The 26,198-nt window shown below is 44.8% G+C and overlaps 1 protein-coding gene across 1 annotated transcript; it reads right to left on the bottom strand.

Annotated features, from left to right (window-relative positions):
* Positions 1-1,511: 1,511 nt before the first annotated feature.
* On the bottom strand, positions 1,512-26,104 carry LOC310828810 (Fc receptor-like protein 5). The gene is made up of 11 exons (XM_083706702.1): positions 25,616-26,104; positions 24,259-24,541; positions 23,816-23,854; positions 23,046-23,354; positions 12,312-12,614; positions 10,166-10,462; positions 8,038-8,373; positions 7,034-7,360; positions 5,389-5,496; positions 4,579-4,700; positions 1,512-2,328 (listed from the first exon to the last, which is right to left on the bottom strand). The coding sequence occupies exons 2-11, from the start codon at positions 24,290-24,292 to the stop codon at positions 2,131-2,133; spliced, it is 2,073 nt and encodes a 690-aa protein (XP_083562828.1). The 5' UTR covers positions 24,293-24,541; positions 25,616-26,104; the 3' UTR covers positions 1,512-2,130.
* Between the last annotated feature and the right edge of the window lie 94 nt (positions 26,105-26,198).

Genomic DNA, 26,198 nt, shown 5'->3' on the forward strand with positions numbered 1-26,198 from the left:
AGGTTACATACGCTTCAGGTTATAGACTCTGCTAACCTAGAAATAGTACCTCGGGTTAAGAACTTTGCTTCAGGATGAGAACAGAAATCGTGCTCCTGCAGCGCAGCAGCAGCAGGAGGCCCCATTAGCTAAAGTGGTGCTTCAGGTTAAGAACAGTTTCAGGTTAAGAACGGATCTCCGGAACAAATTAAATACTTAACCTGAGGTACCACTGTATATCATTGTTCTTCCTGTGTGTGGCAATTATTCTGTCGTTGGTGTAGGAATTCCTGTCTTTATTGGGCAGTTCCTCAGAGATTAGGTCCTGTTGTTCATTGTGCAATTTACAACCTGCCCCTTATAGCCCCTCAGCAGAAGCTGAGCGGATCAAATCATAGAATCATAGAATCATAGAGTTGGAAGAGACCACAAGGGCCATCGAGTCCAACCCCCTGCCAAGCAGGAAACCCCATCAGAGCACTCCTGACATATGGAGCAAATTCCACTGTCGAACAGCTCTTACTGTCAGGAAGTTCTTCCTAATGTTTAGGTGGAATCTTCTTTCTTGTAGTTTGGATCCATTGCTCCGTGTCCGCTTCTCTGGAGCAGCAGAAAACAACCTTTCTCCCTCCTCTATGTGACATCCTTTTATATATTTGAACATGGCTATCATATCACCCCTTAACCTCCTCTTCTCCAGGCTAAACATGCCCAGCTCCCTTAGCCGTTCCTCATAAGGCATCGTTTCCAGGCCTTTGACCATTTTGGTTGCCCTCCTCTGGACACGTTCCAGTTTGTCAGTGTCCTTCTTGAACTGTGGTGCCCAGAACTGGACACAGTACTCCAGGTGAGGTCTGACCAGAGCAGAATACAGTGGCACTATTACTTCCCTTGATCTAGATGCTATACTCCTATTGATGCAGCCCAGAATTGCATTGGCTTTTTTAGCTGCCGCGTCACACTGACTTTGACAGAGACAGGGCCCTGAGGATCCAGAGAGATGGTTGCAGGTGGAACCTCTGGAGATTGCAGTAACTGCAATCGCAGAACTGTGGAAGGGTCCCACAAGGGTCATCTAGCCCAACCCCCTCCATATAATGCATCTGACAGGGAAGGCAGAACACAGCCATCGGCATTAGCAGCCACTGGTAGCCTTGTCCTCCCTGAATTTGCCCAGTCCTCTTTTAGAGCCACAAAATTTAAATAATTCAGGGTGCTTCAAAGAATGGAAGAAGGATATTTCTAAATTTATCTGGCAGGGGGGAAAGCCAAGAATGAAACAATTATGATAGACATTAAAGAAAGAGGAGGCTTTGCCCTGCCAGAACTGCAAATTTATTACGAGGCAGACTGTTTGTGTTGGTTAAAGGAATGGATTGCTTTGGATAATGCAGACATCCTGGACTTAGAAGGTCATGATTTAAAATAAAACACCTTTATGGCTACCTCTTATCAAGGCTATTACTATTAAGTGAGTTAATATGGATGGACAGTGAGCAGACTTGCTGACTTAAAATATAGAATGAGAGAACAAGAAGAACACGTTTAGAGAAGATTGGAAAACGTTTATTGAATGTATGGGAAATAATTATGTACAGCTGAAAACGCTGACAGCATTAAGATAAATTCAACAGTGTAAACAAGTTTTGATGGATGCGATAATGAAATACTGAATGGCATAATTTTTGCAAAATATGCAGGGATTTATGATATGTAAAATGAACCATGGGAAGAGAAGAAGGGAAGTCACTGATATCTTAAGGATGTAAAATGAGCATTTTAAATTGTAAAACAGAAAACGTAATAAAAATTATATACAAAAAAGAAAAGAGAAAGTGACGGCCTTTGAGATTCACATTAATTTTGCAGTTCTCCAGCTGAGCAACGTGTGCAAAAATGCGCACTTAGGGTAAAGTGTGCATATATTGGTGAAAATAGCACGCAGGGACATGTTACGATGAGGGGAAATTGCTTTGCAAGGATGTGCAGAGAAAGCAAAATTGCACAGGCAAGTATGTATGTTAGGAGATATTTCCTCTAAGATGCTGCTGAGTTTTTATAAGAATTAAAAAATAAATAAATCACAAACTGATGTGGAGAACTGAGAGTGGGAAAAGGAGACACTTGAAAGGGACAAATCCACCCATCGCTTCACACGGGACCTGCCCTCTCCACTTCTGGGGCATCTCTTTCCTGCACAGCCTCGTGGTGGTTTTTTTGAGGATGGAAGAGAAGATCGCTGTAGAGGACCTCTTCGTCTTTTGCCGAGATGGGGTCGTCCTTCAGCGTTGGTTCGGAGGGAGTCACAGTCGGTCGGGAGGCAATGGTGGCGTAGGTGACGTCTGAGCTCTGAGGATGGAGAGGGAAACCGAGGGTGACCCACAGTTCAAGCTGGAAAGCAGAAATGGCTCAGGAACAGCCCATTGAGAAGGAGGTTTCTTTCCCAGTGTACCCCCCAGGGCTGTCTGCAAAATATACTTCGAACGGGATGACCAGCAAAATAACATTTTTCCCATCTATAAGACGCCCCCATGTATAAGACGCCCCCTATTTTGGGGGACTCAGATTTAAGAAAACGGGGGGGGGGTGTATCCATGTATAAGACGCCCCCTAATTTTTGACATTATTTTTTTGGGGGGGGGACCTAGTGTTCTACACGGAAAAATATGGTAATTTCTGGCACACACATAAGAACTTAAGAATATACACCAGGGGTCAGCAACCTTTTTCAGCTGTGGGCCAGTCCACCATCCCTCAGACCTTGTGGGGGGTACAGACTATATTTTTTAGGGGGGGATGAACAAATTCCTATGCCCCACAAATAACCTAGAGATGCATTTAAAATAAAAGGACACATTCTACTCATGTAAAAACATGCTGATTCCCGGACCGTCCGCGGGCCCCAGGCCTTAGGTTCCCTATCCCTGATATACACCGTTAGGCGCCAGGCAAAAAGATTCCTCTTTAACCAGGTCTTTGGCTTATTGACACCCAATGCCCTTTTAAATGTGTTGTGGGAGGTGGGATTATTGGTTTCTTATTTTTATCATGCATTTTTTGTTATTTTATACTGTATAGTGGTACCTCGGGTTAAGTACTTAATTCATTCTGGAGGTCCGTTCTTAACCTGAAACTGTTCTTAACCTGAAGCACCACTTTAGCTAATGGGGCCTCCTGCTGCTGCCATGCCACTGCTGAGCGATTTCTGTTCTCATCCTGAAGCAAAGTTCTTAACCTGAGATACTATTTCTGAGTTAGCGGAGTCTGTAACCTGAAGCGTCTGTAACCTGAAGCGTCTGTAACCCGAGGTACTACTGTAATTTGATGTTGTGAACCGCCCTGCGATCTGTGGATGTAGGGCAGTATACAAATAATAATAGAATAATAGATTTGCAGGGCTAGGCCAGTGGCCCATCTAGTCCAACATCCTGTTCTCACAGTGGCCAACCAGATGCCTGTGGGAAACCCCCAAGCAGCATCCGAGCACAAGAGCAAAACTCTCCCCTCCTGTAGCTTCTAGCAACTGTGGAGGCAGACAGCTGTGGAGGCAGACAATAGCCACTGTGGTGAGCGGCCACAACGGATGTGGCTGAATCAGTTCGTAAGTTCCGTTTTCTGTTTCTGACCTTGGCCTGACATATGTACCTGAGAACCTGACAGCCTATCAGGTAATCATCCCTTTTTGTTTATCACCCGGAGTAGTTTGCAAAGGACGCGGTGGATGCTGTGGTCTAAACCACTGAGCCTCTTGGGCTTGCCGATCGGAATCATGGGCTTGCCGATCGAATCCCCGCGACGGAGTGAACTCCCGTTGCTCTGTCCCTTCTCCTGCCAACCTAGCAGTTTGAAAGCACGCCATTGCAAGTAGATAAATAGGTACCGCTGTGGCGGGAAGGTAAACGGCATTTCCATGTGCTCTGGCACTTGTCACAGTGTTTCCATTGCACCAGAATCGGTTTAGTCCTGCTGGCCACATGACCTGGAAAGCTGTCTGTGGACAAACGCCAGCTCCCTTGGCCTGAAAGCGAGAGGAGCGCCGCAACCCCAGTCGCCTTTGACTGGACATAACCATCCAGGTGTCCTTTACTTCTTTTTTTTGCCTTACCTTAGTTTGTAGGGTGGGGGATAAGGGCTGTAGCTGAGTGGCAAGGTATCTGCACTGCATGCAACAGCTCCGAGATTTGATCCCTGATGGTATCTTCAGGTGGACTCCAGTCTGAAACCCTCAAGAGCCACTACCAGTCAATGCAGATAATACTGAGCTAGGCTGACCAATTGCCTGACTGGGTATAAAGGAGCTTCTTGTGCTCCTTTGTCCATGAATGGCCAATTTAGCAGTTATAGCCACAAGAGGTTCACGAGTTCTTTTTTTGGTTTTGGTTTCTATTCAAGTGGCCATCCCCACTCCTGGGGGTAGCCAGTTCTCTAAGGACAGCTACACACTTGTTTACTTTGTCACCTGGACGGAAGACCAATCATTACAATTCCTAAGCTTCTTTGAAAGCGATCCTGACCCATAAAACTGGTTTCAATAAGAGGATGGACTCATTTCCCGAGCTCAGATGGAAGCAAAATGCAAACCTAAACCTTTCTACTTACTTTGACCTGAAAGTCTGTCTTTTGGGGTACCAACAACCCAAACATGTCTTGACTTGTTTCCTCCTTGCTTTCCTTTGTCGCAGATGCTAGCTGATATTTTGATGTGCCCAGGGCAAAAAGAACTAGAGAGAGAGAGAAAGGGAGTGAAAAGTTAAAAGTATGGTTATGCACCATCCTAATCTCTGATCTGTGAAATTCTCCACAAATTCCTGCACTGATCCAGGACTCTGTTTCCTTGGAACGAAGGTCAGCAGAGACTGTGGTGTCTCTAGGGTATATTGTTTTATTTACACACATAAACAACCAGAGCATATGATGGAAGGTATCATAGCACTGACATCCCCATAGCTAATTGCTTCCCCATTAGCTTTCCAGGACAGCCCCCAAACCCAGAGCAAACATGTCTCTCTCTTAGAGATGGGAAAGCCTGGGAAAAACCCAGAAAAATTGGAAAGAAACCTGACCCCACCCCAATTTTTCTGCTCCCCCCCCCCCCGGCCTTTCTCCAGCTTCCAGCTCTCACACAACTCTGCCTATTGTTCTCCTATGTAGGTAGGTGAGGAGCTGGAAGAAAAGCCAACCCATCTATTCTATGACACAGAGTGTCTTTTTTCGTTATGCTAAATTGTGGTACTTAACTAGCCAGCCCAAGTCATTAACTTAACAAAGTGGGCTGGTTTCCACTTACAGATTGTATTATTATGGGATTTTTAATAGCAGTGCATAGTTAATCTATGGAACTAGGCCCAACAGGAGGCAGGCTCTTCTTCTGGGGTTTAAGTTGGATGGTCCCAAGGGCCCATCACTTACTGCCTTTCTTTCTCCAACAATAGTAAGCGAACAAGACCGCCAGGATCAGAAGTAGACTAGCCCACCATGCATGCCCCACTGATGTAGCAGATGAATCTGGCAACTGACCTGTGAAGATAAAAAATAAAGGAATGGGGATGTCCTTAGAAACACACTAACAGGCTTCCTCTTGAAAATTTAAGACAAGTACATAACACAGTGTTGAAAGCAAGTCTTTAAATAAATTATTATTATTATTATTATTATTAATAATAATAATAATAATAATAATAATAATACCCTGCCCATCTGGCTGGGTTTCCCCAGCCACTCTGGGTGCCATCCAACAAAAATTCAAAATACATTAAAACGTCAGACATTAAAAACTTCCCTAAACAGGGCTGCCTTCAGATGTCTTCTAAAAGTCAGATAGTTGCTTATTTCCTTGATGTCTGATGGGACGGCATTCCACAGGTTGGGTGCCACCACTGAGAAGACCCTCTGCTTGCTTCCCTGTAACTCTGCTTCTCGTAGGGAGGGAACTGCCAGTAGGCTCTCAGACCTCGACCTCAGTGTCCGGGCTGAACGATGGGGGTGGAGACGCTCCTTCAGCTATACTGTACCAAGGCCATTTAGGGCTTTCAAGGTCAGCACCAACACTTTGAATTGTGCTCGGAAACGTACTGGAAGCCAGTGTAGGTCTTTCAAGACCGCTGTTATATGGTCCTGGTAGCCACTCCCAGTCACCAGTCTAGCAGCCGCATTCTGGATTAGTTGTAGTTTCCAGGTCTCCTTCAAAGGTAGCCCCATGTAGAGCACATTGCAGTAGTCCAATATGTAATATTTTACATATTTCCAATAAAAATTGGCAAAGGGTATTTAAGGAGATAACAGAAATCACTGGGTTAAAGCTGACCAAAATTCCAGAGGTAGCATTGTTATAAATTTATGATGGGGTGGAAGGTTCACAGGCTAGGAAGGACTTGGTCACAAATTTATTGACAGCTGCACGAATTATTATAGCTAGGAAGTGGAAGGGGCAAGCAGAATATAAAATGGAAGAATAGGATAAAGAAATGTGGGATATAGCTATGAATGATAAATTAACATGTGCCATTAAGGTAAGACGGGGAATACGCAGGAGAAATGATTCTGAGGAGATATGGAAGGTGTTTGTAGAATTTGTACTGTTAAAATGGAAAGGGGTCAAACCATCACAAGAGGTGTTGGAATTTTGGGAGATTTGATAGTTAGAGTGGAATGGTCTCAGTGGAGGCGGGCACATTTTTATTCGTATTTATTTATGATTATTACTTTGTCAAAATGGAAGGAAGGAAGGAAGGAAGGAAGGAAGGAAGGAAGGAAGGAAGGAAGGAAGGAAGGAAGAAAGGAAGAAAGGAAGGAAGGAAGGAAGAAAGGAAGGAAGAAAGGAAGAAAGGAAGGAAGGAAGGAAGGAAGGAAGGAAGGAAGGAAGGAAGAAAGAAAGAAAGAAAGAAAGAAAGAAAGAAAGAGGCTGGGAGCTGGGAAGTCACAGCAAAGAACGGTATTGTTCCCACCCCTTGCTCTTTTCCCTCCATCCTTCAGTCTTGCAGTTCAAACACAAAACCCACAAGAGGACTGTCCCACTTCTAATGTGGGCTATGTGTTCCGGTGGGGCATGGCTCACCTGTGACATTCACCGTTTGGCTCCAGGGAGACATGATCCATCGGCTGCTCAGTCTCTGCTCATACCTGCAAGCAAATCCCCCAGTGTGGATGCTGGCTGTGACTTGGACCAGGATGTCTGCAGAGGCATTCGAGAAGGCATTCCTGGGTTCTCCGGAGTCCGCCAGAGACTCTTCACTGCTGGAGGAAATCTGGACCCCATCCTTGTAGAAATGGAATCTTTGCTCTGCGTCGCTGCCAATGGCCGAGCAAGTGAGGCGCAGGAATCCCCTTTCCTTCACCAATCCAGACGGAGGATCCACTGTCAGCACCGGGGCAGGAGGAGGATCTGGAGGAGCCAGCCACAAAGGAGAGGGGGTTAGGAGGGACCACAAGATGAGGAAAAGCTGTTGCTCAATGTCAGAGCATCTATCTGCTTGTCCTAAATTCAAACCCTGGCAGGGAGATGCAATCCCTAGCAGGAGGAAGAAGAAGAAGAAGAGTTTGGATGTGATATCCCGCTTTATCACTACCCTAAGGAGTCTCAAAGCAGCTAACAATCTCCTTTTCCCTTCCTCCCCCACAACAAACACTCTGTGAGGTGAGTGGGGCTGAGAGACTTCAGAGAAGTGTGACTGGCCCAAGGTCACCCAGCAGCTGCATGTGGTGGAGCAGAGAAACGAACCTGGTACACCAGATTACGAGTCTACCACTCTTAACCACTACATCACACTAGCTACAGGAGCTACTGAAGCTGTCCGTAAAAGAAAATGAATACAATGGCTAAGTGATTTGGAGTCTGTGGTTCACTGAGGTTTTAGGTTCACTGCAATGTATCTAATATTATGGACAAGATGGGAAGATATAAAATACGGAAAGTGGAAAAATATGCAGTTAAGAGGGTGTACAATAGGACCCATGGAGGGGAAGATGGAAAGTCCAGAGATTTGGAGAAATCTCTAATTATGGGTATGTAATTTGGATTGTTATGAATTAATATTTGTAAAATATTAGGGCATGGCTCACCTGTGACTTTCACCGTTTGGCTCCAGGGAGACATGATCCATCGGCTGCTCAGTTTCTGCTCATACCTGCAAGCAAATCCCCCAGTGTGGATGCTGGCTGTGACTTGGACCAGGATGTTTGCAGAGGCGTTCGAGAAGGCATTCCTGGGTTCTCCGGAGTCCGCCAGAGACTCTTCACTGCTGGAGGAAATCTGGACCCCATCCTTGTAGAAATGGAACCTTTGCTCTGCGTCGCTGCCATTGGCCGAGCAAGTGAGGCGCAGGAATCCCCCTTCGTTCACCACTCCAGACGGAGGATCCACTGTCAGCACCGGGGCAGGAGGAGGAGCTACAGGAGCTGTCCATAAAGGAAAATGAGTACAATGGCTAAGGGATTAGGAGTCTGTGGCTCACGGAGGTTTTAAGGGGCAAGCCATAACTAAATCGGGTCCATCCAGGCAGGGTTGCCAACAGAGAGTTGTGGGTTCATGAATTCCCCTCTTGGACTTCAGGAGGGGAGAGGAGAGGAGAAGATCAGGAGCATATGTACTAAAATTGGAATGATACAGGGAAAATTAGCATGGCCCCTGCGCAAGGATAACACGCAAATTCGTGAAGCGTTCCATATTTTTTCTGGGCGCTAATTTTTTTAATAAGGACTGGGAAACATTTGTAATATATTTGACAGAACCCTGTAAACAGTTAAAAACATTACCAACATTGAAATAACACTTGCAATGTGAAAAGAACTACAAGAGAAAATAGAGTTTTGTGGACAAATGGAGGATAATATGATTTGCAGTGAAAATGGTTATTTGTGGACTCCACAAAAGGGAGGGTGGGAGTCCGAGAATTTTATATTTTTTTTATTTGATTTTTTTCTGTGAATGTAAAACCAAATTGTAAAACCAATTAAAAAATTTATAAAAGAAGTAACTGGTATGTGTCAGAGCTTTCCAGCATGCCCCCAGGCCCCTTGCATGGTTTCCTACTCATGAGTAGTATTAATGGTTGAATAAGGGTTACAGAAACATCGTCCAAGAAACAAAGACAGATCCACATCGCAGTCTGATCCAATATCAACAAGGTTCCCACTTCCGAGGTAACCCTGGCATCTAAGAACATCACCTGCTGCCTTATAGCCACGCCAGACCAGTGGTCCAGCTAGCTCTGCACTGTCTACACTGACTGGCAGCATCTCTCTCCAGGTCCTCAGGCAGGAGAGTTCCCAGACCTACCAGGAGACAACGAGGATTCAACCTGGGACATTCTAATAATAATAATATTTTTTTAAAAAAATTATTTATATCCCGCCTTCCCCAGCCGAAGCCGGGCTCAGGGCGGCTAACAACAATAAAATAGTGCAACATTCTAAAATCATTTCAATATAAAAATTAATTAAAATCAAATTGGTGGCAACCATTAACTAAAGTTCTGTGGAGATTGTCAAAGGAGGGAGTCAGGCTGTGCCCCGGGCAAAGGCCTGGTGGAACAGCTCTGTCTTGCAGGCCCTGCGGAAAGATGTCAAGTCCCGCAGGGCCCTAGTCTCTTGGGACAGAGCATTGCACCAGATCGGAGCCACAGCCGAAAAAGCCCTGGCTCTGGTTGAGGCCAGCCTAACCTCTCTGTGGCTTGGGACCTTCAGGATGTTTTTATTTGAAGACCGTAAGGTCTTCCGTGGGACATACCAGGAGAGGCGGTCCCGTAGGTACGAGGGTCCTAGGCAGTATAGGGCTTTAAAGGTTAAAACCAGCACCTTAAACCTGATCCTGTACTCCACCGGGAGCCAGTGCAGCTGGTATAGCACCGGGTGAATGTGATCTCTAAGCGAAGACCCCGTATGGAGTCTCACCGCAGCATTCTGCACCCGCTGGAGTTTCTGGGTCAGTCTCAAGGGCAGCCCCACGTAGAGCGAGTTACAATAATCCAGTCTGGAGGTGACCGTCGCGTGGATCACAGTGGCCAGGTCAGGGCGAGAGAGGTAAGGAGCCAACTGCTTAGCTTGGCGGAGATGAAAAAATGCCGCCTTTGTTATAGCTGTAATCTGCACCTCCATGGAAAGGGAGGTGTCAAAGATTACACCCAAACTCTTAATGGGCAGCCTTCCCCTTCATCTTCCAAGAGAATTATGCATTTTTTTAAGGCCTCACCCGTCACTGAAATCCTGATCCTGCTGCTTTCTGGGGATGAAATGTTCCAGCTCAATTCTGCAGCTCGGTACGTGCAAAAATGATCCCCACTGTGTTGAGGAGACAAGCTCCTCGTGTACGTAAAGGAGGCCAGAGGAGAAGGGGGCCTGTAGTCATACAACAGCCATCGGTCCTTCCCAAAGAGAACCCTCGACATGAGAAGGTTTTCAGGAACAGAGCATGTGAGGTTCACAATCTCCCCACTGCTGTAGATGTCAAGCTTCGGGGACATAGAGAAGAACGGAGGACGAAGGCGGCCTGAGAAGCAAATAAACAGATAAGGAATAAGAAGCCAGCCTTGTTTGGCGATGCCCCATTTCCCTTCAAAATGCAAACCGTAAGACCGCCCAAGTTTGGCAGGGCAGGAGACCAGGGTGGCCTGCCACAAAATGTTGCAGTGTATGCCTAGCAGTTAATAGTTGTGTTCTTCCTGCAACAGGAGCTTCCTTGTCCTGTTCAGGATTTGTAGGGAAGGGGGGAGTTTCAGGGTGGGGGAAAACATTCCCCCGACCTTCTCCTTCTCCTATAGTGGTAGGAGACAAGGGGCAGCCAGCCTAGTGGTGTGTTCAGGGGCCCATGTGCTCAGGGGCCCCTCTGAAGCAGCTCCAGGTTCATTTCAAAGGGTGATTTCAAAATAAATTCACCTCCCCCGCAGGAGAAGCTTTGGAACAGTATACATGAGATATGGATTGATTTATTTTTCTTCCGAAACTGCAGCTCTCCAGTGTTACTGCTGCTACAATGCCTATAGGAAGTCTCTCCAGGGACCATAACGTGGGTCTGAAATTGTCCTCTTACTCCAGCCCAAAGCATCCCCATAGTTCATGCCTCTAGTGCCTCTTTCTCCCAGGGGGTACTCTTGTACTTTTTGCCACAGTTAAGGGATATTATTATTATTATTATTATTATTATCATTATTATCATTATTATCATTATTATCATTATTATTTGTCTGTACCCCGCCCATCTGGCTGGGTTTCCCCAGCCACTCTGGGCGGCTCACAATATAATATTATAAACATGATAAGACATCAAATATTAAAAACTTTCTAAGCAGGGCGCCTTCAGGTGTCTTCTAGAAGTCAGGTAGTTGTTTATTTCCTAGTGGGTGCCACTACCAAGAAGGCCCTCTGCCTTTTGATGATATGAACTAGCCGAACTTAACTCACCTATAATGGAAACCTCAATGAGGTTACTCAGTTGAGTCAGTTCTCCTGCACTGTTTTCTTCCAAGTAGGCACAGACAAATGTTTTCTTTATTTCCTGAAATTCTGCAGTGATTTCCAGGGTATTACTGAACTCTTCTTGGAGTACAGTCCACCCACCATCTGCTTTCAATTCATAAAAGAAGAACTTGGCTGCCGGCTGCCCTTCCGGAGGGGAGCATTTCAACTTGATCCGTTGTCCCTGGAGAAAGGTCTGTCTTGGAGGGATAATGGACAGCTCTGGAGCTGGTGGAGACAGAACTGCATTGGGGAAAGGGAAGAAGTGCAAGGGGGGGAAATGCCATTCAGCCCCTTCCTTGAACTATTCTCCTGTAGTCCCTGATCCATGAATTCTTTAAATGAGTTGTTGGTTCAAGGTATGCTTGTTTAGTGCCAAGAATGTTTTGGTCCTTCTCAGTCCTGCATCAAACAAATGCTACACACTTATTTCCACAATCTATTTACTTGGGGTCACTATCAGAATCACCTGAACAGCATTCTAATAATTCCATGCCATTAAGTGGTGGAACTTTTCAACAAAACCTTTCGATTTTTGACAAACATAATTTCTCGAGAAAAGCTCACCTAACAAGCATGTTTGAACCATGGGTTGCCAGATGTTGTTGGACTGCAACACCCATCAAGCTGCTTGGTGGATGACTGATGGGAGTTGTAGACCAATAATCTCTCTCCCCCTCAATAAGCAAGCAGATAAATAAGAAAAGGAAATAGGACTTTGGGAGGATTACACAATTTCTGATGATATTTGAATTTTGTACATATTCAAACTCTATCAATAAAATTGCCCTCCTGTTCCTTTGACTAGCCAAACTACTCAGTTTCAATCCAGCTTCCCACTTCAACTTCCAAGAGACCTGTATTGCAAAGAAAGGCCTCCTCACCCGATAGCGAAATCCTGATGGAGTTGCTCTCTCTGGATGCGATCTCTTGCCCGGATTCTATAATGCGGTACCTGCAGGAGTAATCTCCACCATCTTGAATAACCAGGCGCAGGGTGTGTGTGATGTTGCTCAGAGAGGAGGAGGAAGAGGGCTTGACTGAATGCAGATCCTGTTGGTCCCTGAAAAACTGGGTCCTTGATACATGACGGGTTTCAGAAGATGAGCACTTGAGTTCCACAGATTCCCCTCTTGTATAGACATCCTTCTTTGGAGAAACAGAGAAAACTGGAGCATGAGGAACCTCTGAAAGGGAAGTTGAAGGAGCAGAGAGAAAGGAAGAGAAGTTTTTGTGGCTAGCTTGTTAAGCACTTCTGTCTCTGAGGAATTCAGAGCATAGCAATGCTACAGACTCAAATGGAAGTAACACTAGTTCCTATTGTCAACTAACAAGATTTATGTTCTGGATGGGGCCCAGGAATCTTTGGCAGAGAATTCCGCATATATAAGATTAGGGCTACAATATGAGACTGTGCCGGACTTCCGGGTTGGCGCCTCCGGCAATGGCTGAGCTCCTCCGATCGGGAGGAACTTGCTCAGTGAAAAACAGGGTCTGACCGCCACGGCGAAGGCGGAGACCCATTGAAATCACAAGCGGGAGAAGCTTGTGAACCTGGGATTCTGCTGGCACCTTTCGCGCCTCCCCTACTCATGGGGAAACCCTGTTTTGGGGATCCGGAGCAACGTGGGGTGAGCAGTGCGGTGCTTTGAATCGACTGCTTTTTTCATGGAGTGAAGCCGCATTGCTGTTGCTGGAGAGCGCTGACTTTTTCCTGTGGACAATTGGATTTTAAACAACTACCCGTGAGTAGAACGGAAAATTGGATCTCTAAATATCTTAATTTGGCGCTGAAGCGGGAAGGTTATAAACAGGAAGTCCACCTTCCGCTTTTGTAAATAGGCTGAAGCAAAGACGTTACAAGCTAAAGTCTTTGAAAGCTTTTGATAAAGGATTAAATTTCCATCGGTTAAAAATACAAAAACCCCCTTGGAGGCAGGTGAAGAGGGAGGAAATTTTGAACTTTGAATTTTGAACTTAGTAAGCCTGCAGGAGTGAGGGGAAAATCAAACTACCTCAGCTCTGAACCTGGGAAAGGGCTGCCAGATGACGTTTGGGGAAAGTTCGTTGACAGAACGGATTTGACAGCTAGCTAAAATAAGAGTAAGATACTGTTTCCATTGTCCTCTTCTGCATCTAAAATGGAGGAAAAGTAACTGAAAATCGAAACTTTGTTTATTGCTTGAGTTGTGCTTGAAAGAACTGATACAAGTGGAGACTGTTTCCCTCTAGAGGGAGCTTTTGAAACTGTTATAGGAGTGTAACTGGGAGATCTCCAGCTGCAAGATAATGATTCTGAGAACCAGAGATTGACCTTGGACTATTCAAAATGTTGATAGGAGAAGTTATTGTGACTCTATTATGTAAAATAAGTCATTCGCTCGAAGATCTTCATAAAAAGACGGATGCCATGACTTTTAAAATTGATAACTTGGTACAGAAAATGACTAATTTGAGACAAGAAGAGAACACCAACACAGAAATAATTCAGGACCTGGCACAGGAACCTACTTTGGCAGAACAAATGGTGGAGGAAAAGGAGAAAGTTGTTGTTTTTGAACCTAAAATAACACAAGCGGGATCCTTAGTTTTACAGAAGCAAATTGAGGACTATAAATTGAGGTCTTTTATGATTGAATCTAGGAAAAGTCAGATTTTGAGGATTGGATCCCGGCTCGGACCGAAGAAGGAAAGTTGCAAAGATCCTCTTATCCAGGGATTAATTGACTTTTGGGACATGGACTTGGATTTGGAGGAGACTGAAGTTTTAGGGGCCTGTGGATTTGGAGGAATCTTGAAATACGTCTTGAAATATTTTATAGATCCTAGTTTCAACTATGGAAATTTGGCTGAACTGTCCAGAAGGAATAAAAGTATTGTTAGGATGGAGTTCTCTCGAGATTTGCGCTCTAACATTAAAGAATATGAAGAAGATCTGCAGAAGGGACCTGGAAAAGAGTTAAGAGCCTTGGACATAAGATCTCCAGGACTATATGGAATTGATGGAAAGGACTGGCAGAATCCGAAACCAGGGAGAGGGGTTGATGGAAGAAGATTGGAAAATTTAAAGTTTATATATAGAAAAATTGCAAAATTAATGAGTGATAGAAAAATGGTGGATTGATATTTTATGGATTTAGCAGAAATGTTATAAGGAGTTAAGCATATATAAGTATTTTAGTTTTAATGTTAAAATAAGGTTAAAAAAAATATGTTATCCATAATATGATAGAGAATAGAAAGATGGAAAGGATTTGCTGAAATAACTAGTAGAAGTGGAAAACAAAAAGGGAAGTGAGAGGAAGTCGAGGAAACAAGGGAATGAAAGAAAGAGTATCGAAAAGGGGGGGATGTAATTTTTTAAAATTGTTTTTGATTTGTTTTATTTAGGGTTAGGGTTAGGGAGTGGGTTTTGTTTTGTTTAGTTTATAGTGTTTAGATTAATGGGTTTAGGTTGTGTTTTGTATTGTTTTTATGTTGTATTGTATTGTATTTCTTTTCTTTTGTTTTCTTTCTTCTTCAGTCTTTTTTTTCTTTGAAAAGTAATAAATATTATTTCTTTTTAAAAAGGGAGACTGTGCAACTTCCAGACCAATCCCTTAAGCACCTCTCCTTAATATACAGCTATATTCAAAACATGAAGCAATGTTATAGCAATTGTGCTCTCTTGCTTTCCCTAAGGAACCAGGAGGATGTGGACTTTGTGACTATATTCAGGGACCTTGCTTTGTGTTCCTTGCACCTGGCAAAAACAACAGAATGGTTTGGGCAGAATCACCCACATGGTTTAGACTTTGCGCGTATCATTCATTCACAAAGAGAATGCTCCTCACCAGCGATCGACAGCACCAGCTTGGTGAAGACCAGAATATTCCTCAAGCGCTGTTTCCCGCCATGGTAGCAAAGGCTTACACAGTTCTTCAACCTTGGCCCCTGGATGTTGTTGAACTACAACTTCTGCTAAGTTGGCAGGGGATGATGGGAGTTGTACAGCAGCAACAATATCTGTGCCCCCCCCAAGTCTGAAGAACTGCTTAAAATAAACCTGCCCCTTTGCTACATCACATTAAAGCTCATCTTCACGACAGACTTGAATCTTCAGTATTGTACTCTGTTGGCTTTCCCTAGGAACTATGATGGTGGCAGTTTTCTGACTATGCTGAGAGATCTTGGCCAGAGCTCCTTTGTTCTCTCTCACAGTTACAACTACCAAAATGGCTCAACTTCGATTACTGCTGGGGATTGACTATCCCATTCCATCCTTTACTACAATGCCTCTTAAACTCAAAATCAGGTTTTGAAAATCTCTCTCTCCTCCCTTCACCCCTTCCCCACCAATGTGATGTCACAGCATTAAAAACTTCCCTAAACAGGGCTGCCTTCAGATGTCTTCTAAAAGTCAGATAGTTGTTTATTTCCTTGACATCTGATGGGAGGGCGTTCCACAGGGCGGGAGCCACCACCGAGAAGGCCCTCTGCCTGGTTTCCTGTAACTTCACTTCTTGCAGGGAGGGAACCACCAGAAGGCCCGCAGCGCTGGACCTCAGCTGAATGGTGGGGGTGGAGACGCTCCATCAGGTACCAGGCAGAGGCCGTTTAAGGCTTTCAAGGTCAGCACCAATACTTTGAATTGTGCTCGGAAATGTACTGGTAGCCAATGTAGGTCTTTCAGGACCAGTGTTACATGGTCTCAGTGGCCACTCACAGTGACCAGTCTGGCTGCCACATTCTGGATTAGTTCTAGTTTCCAGGTCACCTTCAAAGGCAGTCCCACATAAAGTGTGTTGCAGTAGTCCAAGTGGGAGATAATCAGAGCATGCACCACTCTGGCGAGACAGTCTGTGGGCAGGGAGGGTCTCAGCCTACGTACCAGATGGAGCTGGTAGACAGCTGCCCTGGACACAGAACTGACCTGTGCCTCCATGGACAGCTGTGAGTCCAAAATGACTCCCAGGCTGCGCACCTGGTCCTTCAGGGGCACAGTTACCCCATTCAGGACCAGGGAGTCCTCCACATCTGCCCAGCCTCTAGCCCCCAAAACAGTACTTCTGTCTTGTCAGGATTCAGCCTCAATCTGTTAGCCACAATCCACCCAATCATGCAAAATGTGACACTCCTACATCCCATAGAGCTTCTGGCTCCTATCACAAAAGTTGAAAGAAGAACAGAAATCCGCTTTACCTGCCTGGACTGATCTCCCGAGGAGAATCTGGAGACAGACTGGAAGTGAAGAGCAAAGAGAGATGCAGTGTGAATGTGAGATAGATGGCAAATTTCCAATCTGAGTTGGGCAGAGAGGTCACCAACCTGTCACCAAAGCAGCAGCTGTCCATGGAGGCAGCTTCATGCTCAGTCAGTATCCCTGGAAGAACAACCACGGCTGGAGCCCCAAATCCACCTTCTCTCTGGTTTCTGTCCCAAGAGAGACAATGAACCGGCCTTGCCGGAGTCTGTCTTCTCAAAGCAAAGACTAAAGACAGGAAGCACAACATCACACCTCCGATTCCAGCCCATTGTGTAGACACACACCCTGAGCTGTGTGCAGAACTCAGCCTGTAGGCTTTAGCCATAACCACAAACTTTATCCAGCTCCATCTAGGAACTGCTAATCACCTCTGATCTTGCTGTGCCATCACCTGTTTTTCTCTGCGGTCAAAGTTCTTGAAGCAACCCAAATGGAACAATGTGCAGCAGGATGCAAGAAAGGAAGAACAGAATTCAACTTTACCTGCATAGACGGATAGCCAAAGGAAGATTGGGAGATTGGAAGGAAAGAAGAGAGGAGAAAAGGAGTGAGACAGACAGACAGAGTCAGAAAGATTGGGGTTTTCCCATTCTAGTACAGAGAAAAAGAAAATGATATATAAAGAAATGAACAGGGTGTTTAAAATAACCTTTGTTAAAAAGAAAAACAGAGGCTTTTCTTTTAGGAATTATAAAGACAGAATTACCTAACCTGACTATATTTTGAAGGAAAAAATATGAACAAATTCCTATGCCCCACAAATAACCCAGAGAGGCATTTTAAATAAAAGCACAAATTCTACTCATGTAAAAACAAGCTGATCCCCGGACCATCAATGGGCCAGATTTAGAAGGCGATTGTGCCGGATCAGGTCCCCAGGCCTTAGTTAGCATACCCATGGGTTCCTGGGACTGTAATTGAGAGTGTACTGCTTGTGATGATTTCAGTTCACGAAGCAATGATTCATTGCCTATAATTGTCAATTGGGGGGTTTGGGGGGGCATTCATTATCAGTTTTTCTTTTTATCATTACGCTTTCCTTTTCAGTTTGCAAGTCCTTACTGCCTTTTACTTTAGCTTTCATTTTTATCGAGTGAACAATACTGTTCACTGTGCAAAGGACCGGTCCTGAATAGAACTTAGTTCTGCATTAAGATCTTGCATGATCTTCTGAACGGATCAAGACAAAGCTGGGGGATGCAGAGCTATTTAATGAACTGTTTGGAACCCGATCAGGTAAAACAATAGAAATACCTATCTAACTGACCAATCACATTCGTTCTGCCCCCCCAACATAGTCCCTCCCCACTCCTAACAAAAATCCTGGCTACGCCCATGTGTGCATGTTGTCTTTCTGTCTTGCGAGGGAATACTTTCAGGGGAAAAGCTTAGTTTCAGGGATGCATCAGTTTTCATCTTACCTCCAAAGGACACCATACAGGAAAGCAGAGAAAATAAGACTGAAACAAAAAGTTTTGATTTACTTATTTATTTGAAATATTTCTTTAATTACAAAGAAAATACCCAAACAGGTCACATTATATAATTTTTTTTTTTGATTTTTAAAAATATAAACATACAACAAAAAATAATCCAAGATCAAAATATTGAGATTGGACAAAGGGGCAAAGTATTTTAAACTGACAAACTCTTGGGCATGGGTAGGCAAACTAAGGCTTGGGGGCCGGATCCGGCTCAATTGCCTTCTAAACCCGGCCCATGGATGGTCCAGGAATCAGTATGTTTTACATGAGTAGAATGTGTGCTTTTATTTAAAATGCATCTCTGGGTTATTTGTGGGGCATAGGAATTTGTTCGTATTTTTTCCTTCAAAATGTAGTCCGGCCCCCCAACAAGGTCTGAGGGACAGTGGACCGGCCCCCTGCTGAAAAAGTTTGCTGACCCCTGCTCTTGAGGAAAGTGCTGCAGAAAGTGAGCCAAGCCGTATGCTGGACTAGGCAGGGGAAGGCAGAACACTGCCCTCTTCCCTGCCCCCTTCCACCCCATCTCCCTGGTCGTAAATCCCCATCTGAATATTTTAATCTCCCCGGTGGCTCATTAGTCTTCGGAATCTCTGTATCATTCTGCTCTCTTCTTGCCCTGAAGGGGAATGTTGTTGTAGAGACCTTCCTTCTGGTCTTCGGCCGGTTTGGCTCCGCTCTCCATCCATGATTGCGATATTGGGGGCTGAGGCAGAGCAGGGGGCGGCAAGGCAGTAAAAGGCATCTGAGTCCTGAAAAGGAGAAGGAAATTGAGGGAAATTGAGGCTAATTGAGGCTGTTGGGAGCAAATTGAGGGTTGGCATCATCCAGTTTTGACAGCAACCAGCTGGACACTCCTGGGCAACTCACAAACAGGCCATCTTCTTTTGCTTATCTCAGTGCACAGCAATTCAGAGGTAGACTGCTTCTGCACAATGAAGATCTACTTAGCTGTCATGACTAAAATGTTTTGGCAGAATATTCTTCACAAATGTACCTCTTTTCAAAAGGCATCTAAACCACATCCTGTAGCAGCCAATTCCATAGCTCAGTTTCTATATCCTTAAATAGAATTTTTTGGGGGGAGCCAGTTATTGTATTGTCAAAGGTTTCACGGAGGAAGTCGTGATGGTTTCAATATGAAAGACAGAAAGAATCTCCCAATCCCCGCCATGAATGGAGGGGGAAATAACCTTGCTAAACTATTTTATTTTATTTTTAAATGTTTTCACAGTTTCCGTCCCAGTTTCTTACACAGAGAAAATGCACAGCAGCTCACAGCAAAGGTGAATGGCCAAGTAACTCAATGAATCCCCCTTTTGTGAGAAGTCCAAACTGCCATCAAGGCATCTGTCTGAGGACAGAACCATGTAGCAGGAGCTGCCTGCCCTCCTGGGTCCAGAATAGACATTAAAAGAATCATCGAATCACAGAATTAAAGGGAACCCCCTAGGGTCATCTAGCCCAGCCTCCGGCAATCTGGAATCCTGCTCTGCTCCCTTCACCCCTTCTGCCCCCACCTTTCCCTGTCCACTGGCTCTGTCCCTGTCCCAGCCACCCCATCCCTTACAGACATCTTCCCTTCTCTCCAACATGCCAATCATTTCCCTCTCCTGCTTCAGGTAGGTAGCAGTGTTGGTCTGACGCAGTAGAAATATATTTTTAAAAAATTAAAAAATTGTCCAGTAGCACCTTGGAGACCAACTGAGTTTGTTCTTGGTGAGTTTGTTCTTGGCTTTCGTGAGAGGGTGGGGAGGGGTATTACTCAGAAGGGTGGTAGGAATGGGTGATTGGCTGATAGCGGTAAACAGTCAACAACTATCAGCCAATCACCCATTCCCACCACCCTTCTGAGTAATACCCCTCCCTGTCTCACTATAGATAAGGGTCTGGTGACTTCTGTTTCAGTGTATCTGAAGAAGTGTGCATGCACACGAAAGCTCATACCAAGAAAAAACTTAGCTGGTCTCCAAGGTGCTACTGGACAATTGTTTATATTTTTTTTATGTATTTCCCCCTTCTTATCTGCCACCCTCAAACTTGTCCTATCTGTCCTTCTACTTGGATAGCTCGGTTGGCTAGAGCGTGGTGCTGATGATGCCAAGGTTGCAGGTTTGATCCCCGTATGGGGCAGCTGCATCTTCCTGCATTGCAGGGGGTTGGATTACATCAGGCACCCCCAAATTCGGCCCTCCAGATGTTTTGGGACTACAATACCCATCATCCCTGACCACTGGTCCTGTTAGCTAGGGATGATGAGAGTTGTAGTCCCAAAACATCTGGAGGGCAGTGTTTGGGGGTGCCTGAACTAGATGATCCTCAGGGTCCCTTCCAATTCTATGATTCTATCTCTGAAAACCAGGGGAGCAGGAATTAGGAATGGCCTTCTGGTGGGCTTCCCAGAGGCATCTGGCTGGCTACAGCTGGACAATGGAGGCTAGACCAAAAGACTCCCCTCTGCCTTGTGCTAAAGAGCTCTTTTTATCTTCTTGCAAAGAGGTGGCTTTTTTTGGCAGCCACACCCTTGCAGCCTCTTGTCACTCCTGACTGCATGTCCCTGCTTCTGTTTTTAAACACACAGCAGCCCCAACTCCTCCGACGATGGGCCACACAAACCGCAGCGTCATGTCTAACAGCTTGGAGGAAGCTGCTTCTGACAGCTGCCGGTGATTGCTGGCCCCCAAGTTTTCATACTCACTCACCTTGCTGTGATCGCTCTCCTATCTGAGAAAAGAAAAAAAGTTTGTGAATGTGTGTGACTCTTAAGCGAAGGAGACACAAAGTCAGGGCACCAGGGGTTCCCACATTTAGAGCACGTAAGGCGCAATATCCTCTAGAATGCCGCACTTTACATTGCTTGGCTGGGGAACAGTGCTGCAACACTCAGAGAAGTGGGTGAAATTTCAAGGATGGAAGGCAGCTATGCTCACCACTATACCATCAACGTATTATTTTGGGACATGATATATGAAGAATTGAAGAAAATGTTAAAATATACATTTCCAAAAAAAACCCCAGAATTATTTTTATTCGGTATTTTTACAACAAACATTCCAAAAGCTAATAAAAGAGTTTTTCTTTATGCTACTACAGCTGCCAGGATTCTTATAGCAAAGTATTGGAAAAGTAATGTAATACTGACAAAAGAAGAATAGCACCTAAAGCTATGTGAATATTCTGAATTAGCGAAATTAACAAAATTCATAAGAAACTATTCGGGAGATAGGATCAAAAAAGAATGGGATGTTTTTAAAAATTACCTGATGCAATACGGTTCCAGTGATGACACTTGGCTGAGAATAGACTAAATTCCACAGAGATAAGAAAATAGTTCTCCACTGAGTAAAAATGGATGCAGAAATTTTAAGATATGAGAAATTAGAAAAGGCATAGTGGTAGAAGGAAGTCATCAAATAAATCAAGGAATAAAACCAGAGATCAGGTATAGATAAGAAAGTAAGAGTGGCAAGGAGAAATCAATAAGCTGAAGATAAAAGGATCTTATTGGAAATATATGTTTATAATAATGTCGATGATGGTTTGCATTTCTTGTACGTTTTTCATAAGATTTTTCGTTTAATTTTTTCTTTATTTTTCTTTTCTTCTTTTTCTTTTTTCTCCTTTTCTAGCCTCTTAGTGTGAAGATAGTGTGAAGAAATCAGGCAGCAGTAGCACTGTTTCCATTTTCATAGGGTGAAAATAATATTCCGCACTGAGCTGAATCAGGTGGGTTATTTACAGTGCAACCTTTGTTTGTTTGTTTGTTTGTTTGTTTTGCTCCCTCATAGTGCAATTGCATAGGGACACGGGTGGCGCTGTGGTTGAAACCACAGAGCCTAGGACTTGCCTATCAGAAGGTTGGTGGTTCGAATCCCCGTGATGGGGTGAGCTCCCATTGCTCGGTCCCTGCTCCTGCCAACCTAACAGTTCGAAAGCACATCAAAGTGCAAGTAGATAAATAGGTACCGCTCCAGCGGGAAGGTAAACGGTGTTTCCGTGTGCTGCTCTGGTTCGCCAGAAGCGGCTTAGTCATGCCGGCCACATGACCTGGAAGCTGTCTGCGGACAAACGCCGGCTCCCTCAGCCAATAAAGCGAGATGAGCGCCGCAACCCCAGAGTCGGTCACAACTGGACCTAATGGTCAGGGGTCCCTTTACCTTTACCTAGTGCAACTGCAGCACTCAGGATGGCTTATAACCTATAAAATCACAATTTTATACAAAAAAAAAGAAAGGGTCCCTTTCTTAAAAATAACAGCCTCATGAGAGGGCTGTACCTTTTTCTGAATTGTCCTTCTTTTGGTCTGTGGTGGATTTGGGATCACAGCAGGCGGATGATTTCCTGCTCTCCTGAGCATTGGTGCTGCTGGTTGAGGTGCTATAATGCCGACTCAACTGCGAAGAGCTGGACCAGGAGGTGCTTGATGCAAGGAGCTTCGTGCGCGTTGAGGGTCGTCTTGCGACATAGCGAGAAGAGCTGGTTGATGAAGTTGCCAGTGTTGACTTTCTAGGTGGCCTGGTTGGGGCGGCAAAACTCAGAGCAGCCTGGTCAGGGGTGGAAAAGGTAGGCATTGTGGAAAGTGGTTCATCTGCAGAGAGAATCAAAGAGAATCCCAAGGTCAGAAGGGATCCCTATGTGATGACATCCCTTGTATGCTCCTCGGGGCAGGCACCCTGCCTTTGTTTCCTCCAATGTTGTTCTGGAAGGGGCAATGCATTTCGAAGGCAGACAAGAAGAAAAGAGGAGTTTGGAAGGACTATGAAATTACAGGTGATCTTTGAATTCCACAATGTTTCCAACCAGAGTAGGAGCTGGGCAGAGTAGGAGCCATGATCCCCAAGCTGGCTTAGCTTTCGTGCATGCAATTCTATCACAAAGAATACTTTTCTCACCAGTGATGGACAGCACAACCTCGTTACTCAGTGAAGACAGGAAACGTTCTCCTGCACTCTTTCCCCCCAGGTAAGCACAGAGAAATGTTTTGTTTGTTTCCAGGTATTCTGTGGAAACCTCCAAGATATTTTCCGCCTGTTGTCCATACATGACTGGTACACCTCCTCTCTTTTCATAGAAATAGAACCCCGTTGCCCTCTGTCCTTCTGGCAGGGAGCATATCAATGAAGCCAGTTCTCCTCGGGCAAAAGTGTTGTGTGGAGGTGAAAGAGACAGCCAAAAGCCTGATGGATGTTCAGTCACAGTATCTGGGAAACAGAGGGAGGTACAATAAAAATACAGTTTGGCCAGTCCCTTAGGATTTCCCCATTGCATTAGATGATTAATGAATCCCTATAACCTTCCACAATACTTCAATTGCTGCTTCGGATTGACAGTCCCAACCCATCCCATTCCACCCTTTATTCTAATGCCTCTTAATCTCAAAATCAGATTTTGAAAAATCTCTCTCTCCTCTCTTCTCCCCTCCCAAAAAACCCATTTGGACCTGGAAATCCCAGACCTGTGCTTAGAAAGCAGAGCATGAAGGGAAGTGTGGGGGATCCCTTTAACTCACCATTCACACCCTTCAGGTCTGGGACTTCAAGATAAGGGACAGAATAAGGAACAAATAGCCACAACAATATATCCACGTCTAAATTTTACGATGTGTTCACACCGACAGTATCTACCTACCACTCAGTACTTGAAGTTATATTAATTGGATTACCTGCAAGGGCCGCCATCCAGGAAAGAGCAAAAAATGAGGCTGAAAAACAACAGAGGAGAAAAATGTGATGCTTAGATATATATATAAACCGTTTTTGGCATCATTTCAAGTTTCATAATCTGGACTCCTAAATAGCCTCATACACATTTCCCCCCCCAAAAAAGCAATACCCCCTAATCTGACGCATTTCTGGAGGTTATGATTTTATTTTGGTTCATTTTCAGGAATGGTAAAGGTTAAAAACAGCCAACTTTCCCATGCCAGTGACATTGTGTCGATGCTGTGAAAGATTTGCCTGAGACATGCTCATCCCTCCCTAAAGACCCACAGAGGCAGAGGATTTGAGTAAACACAGACAGTGGAAAATGGGAAGGGAAGTGTAGATAGGAGGCTCCAGAAGAAGGAAAAGAGTGGAGTTGGAGGGGGGAAGAAAAGGGTCTTACCCAGGAGGACAAAGAGATGGCCAATTTGCTCCATGCTTCAAAGGCTGATTTTAGAAGAAGCAGCTGCAGCAGCAAAACTGAGCTGATGCATCTGCAATAGTAATCTTCTTTCCAAACACACTGAGAAGAAACACAGTGGCGCTGCTGAGCATTCTGGGTGCGCCACTGGTGTCAAACGGGGCTGACCACCTGGGTGGCCTCAAAAAGAGTTCCCAGCATGCCTTGCAGCACTGAGCTGCTCTGCAGAAGCTGTCATGGCCACTCTCAAATGCAGATGTGGAAGCTGAGAGAAATTGGGTAACTGATAAAATGCTGAGCACGTTAGCACCTACCATAGGGAACATAGGGAAGCTGGGGCTTTTTAAAGTCAATGGGGGATGACAAAAGATCTTTGAAAAACACAAACACTCATTTACAGTTCTCAAGCACAATACACACAGCATCACACCGGATGGAGGCGCAGCTATTTTGCACAGCATCACACAGAATGAAACAGTCCTCATGCTGGTTTGTGGTCCCCGCTTTCTCTTTTGTGCTTATTTTTGGAAACTAGTTTTTTGGGGGCAGCTCTGTGACACGTAAAGAGCAAGAAGTGGTGACGTGGAGGAGAAGCAGAGGGAGGGCTTGAAAAAAGTGTCCTTGAAGCCAATGCCTTTTTCATGGGGAAAGAGGCAAGGCTGGCAATCTTTCTCCACTTCCTAATTTCACTTCTCATTTCATTCCTCTCTTCGCATTAACCATGGCTTGCATGTCCCTGACTGAGAAATCCCGGACAATCTGCCTCAAATTATTCCGTTCACCTCTCACAGAGTCACAAACCCGAGGAAACCCTTAGCAAACTACAGTGCCCTGAATTCTTGGAAGGAAGGAATGTTCTTCAAATGTGATTTGAAGGTATAAGTCTGTACCCAGCCTAAGTTCTTGGAATAAGAAAGCTTCAAACATTCTTCCTGATAGATCAGGCACAAACATTGAGGACTGGACGTGTGACATCTAAATCCTTAAAAATCAGGACTGGCATACCACAGGGATGTGTGCTAAGTCCCTACCTATATTCATTGTATACATACAATTGTGCATCATCTGACCCGCCTGCTGCAATTATTAAGTTTGCAGATGACATCACCATAATGGGTTTAATAACAGGTGGAGACGAATCAGTGTATAGAAGGGAGGTCCAAAAAATATCTACATGGTGCCTAGGGAACAACTTGCACCTTAATATCATCAAGACAAAGGAGATGGTGTTGGACTTTCAGAGGAAGAGAGGAGAACTAGCCCCGCTGTACATCGGGGAGGGCTGTGTAGAGAGAGTCTCTTCCTTTAAATTCTTAGTTTATCTCAGTGAAGACCTTACTTGGAAAATAAATACAACCCAGGTGGTTAAGAAAGCCCAACAGAGACTCCATCTCCTCAGAGTCTTGCGGAAGAACAATGTCAATCAACATCTGATTATCTCCTTCTACCGGTCAACAATAGAAATGTCCTTTCATACTGCATCATGGTGTGGTATGCTGGTTTGACATCATCTGATAGGAAGTGCCTACAGAGGGTGGTGAATACAGCACAAGATATTATGAGCTATCCCGTGAATCCACTGGATGAAATAGCATAAGAACGTTGCCTCAGGAGAGTGAGGAAAATTCTCAGGGATCATTCAGACCCTGGCCAGCACTTTCTTGATCTCCTGCCCTCAGGCAGAAGATATAGAAGCATGACTAGTTGCACCAACAGGGTAAAGAACAGCTTCTATCCATGGGCTGTTAGGCTGCTGAATGAAAAGATAACAACAGGGCAACTGACTTTCGGGTTTGGTGGGTGTGCTTCAGTAAACGAGGGGAATTAAGACTAATTCTTAATTAGTTGGACTACTAATTAGTTGGACTACTTAATTGGACTACTGCAATGCGCTCTACGTGGGGCTACCTTTGAAGGTGACC

The sequence above is a fragment of the Podarcis gaigeae genome, assembly GCF_964106915.1.
Source record: "Podarcis gaigeae genome assembly, chromosome: 13".
Lineage (NCBI taxonomy): Eukaryota > Metazoa > Chordata > Lepidosauria > Squamata > Lacertidae > Podarcis > Podarcis gaigeae.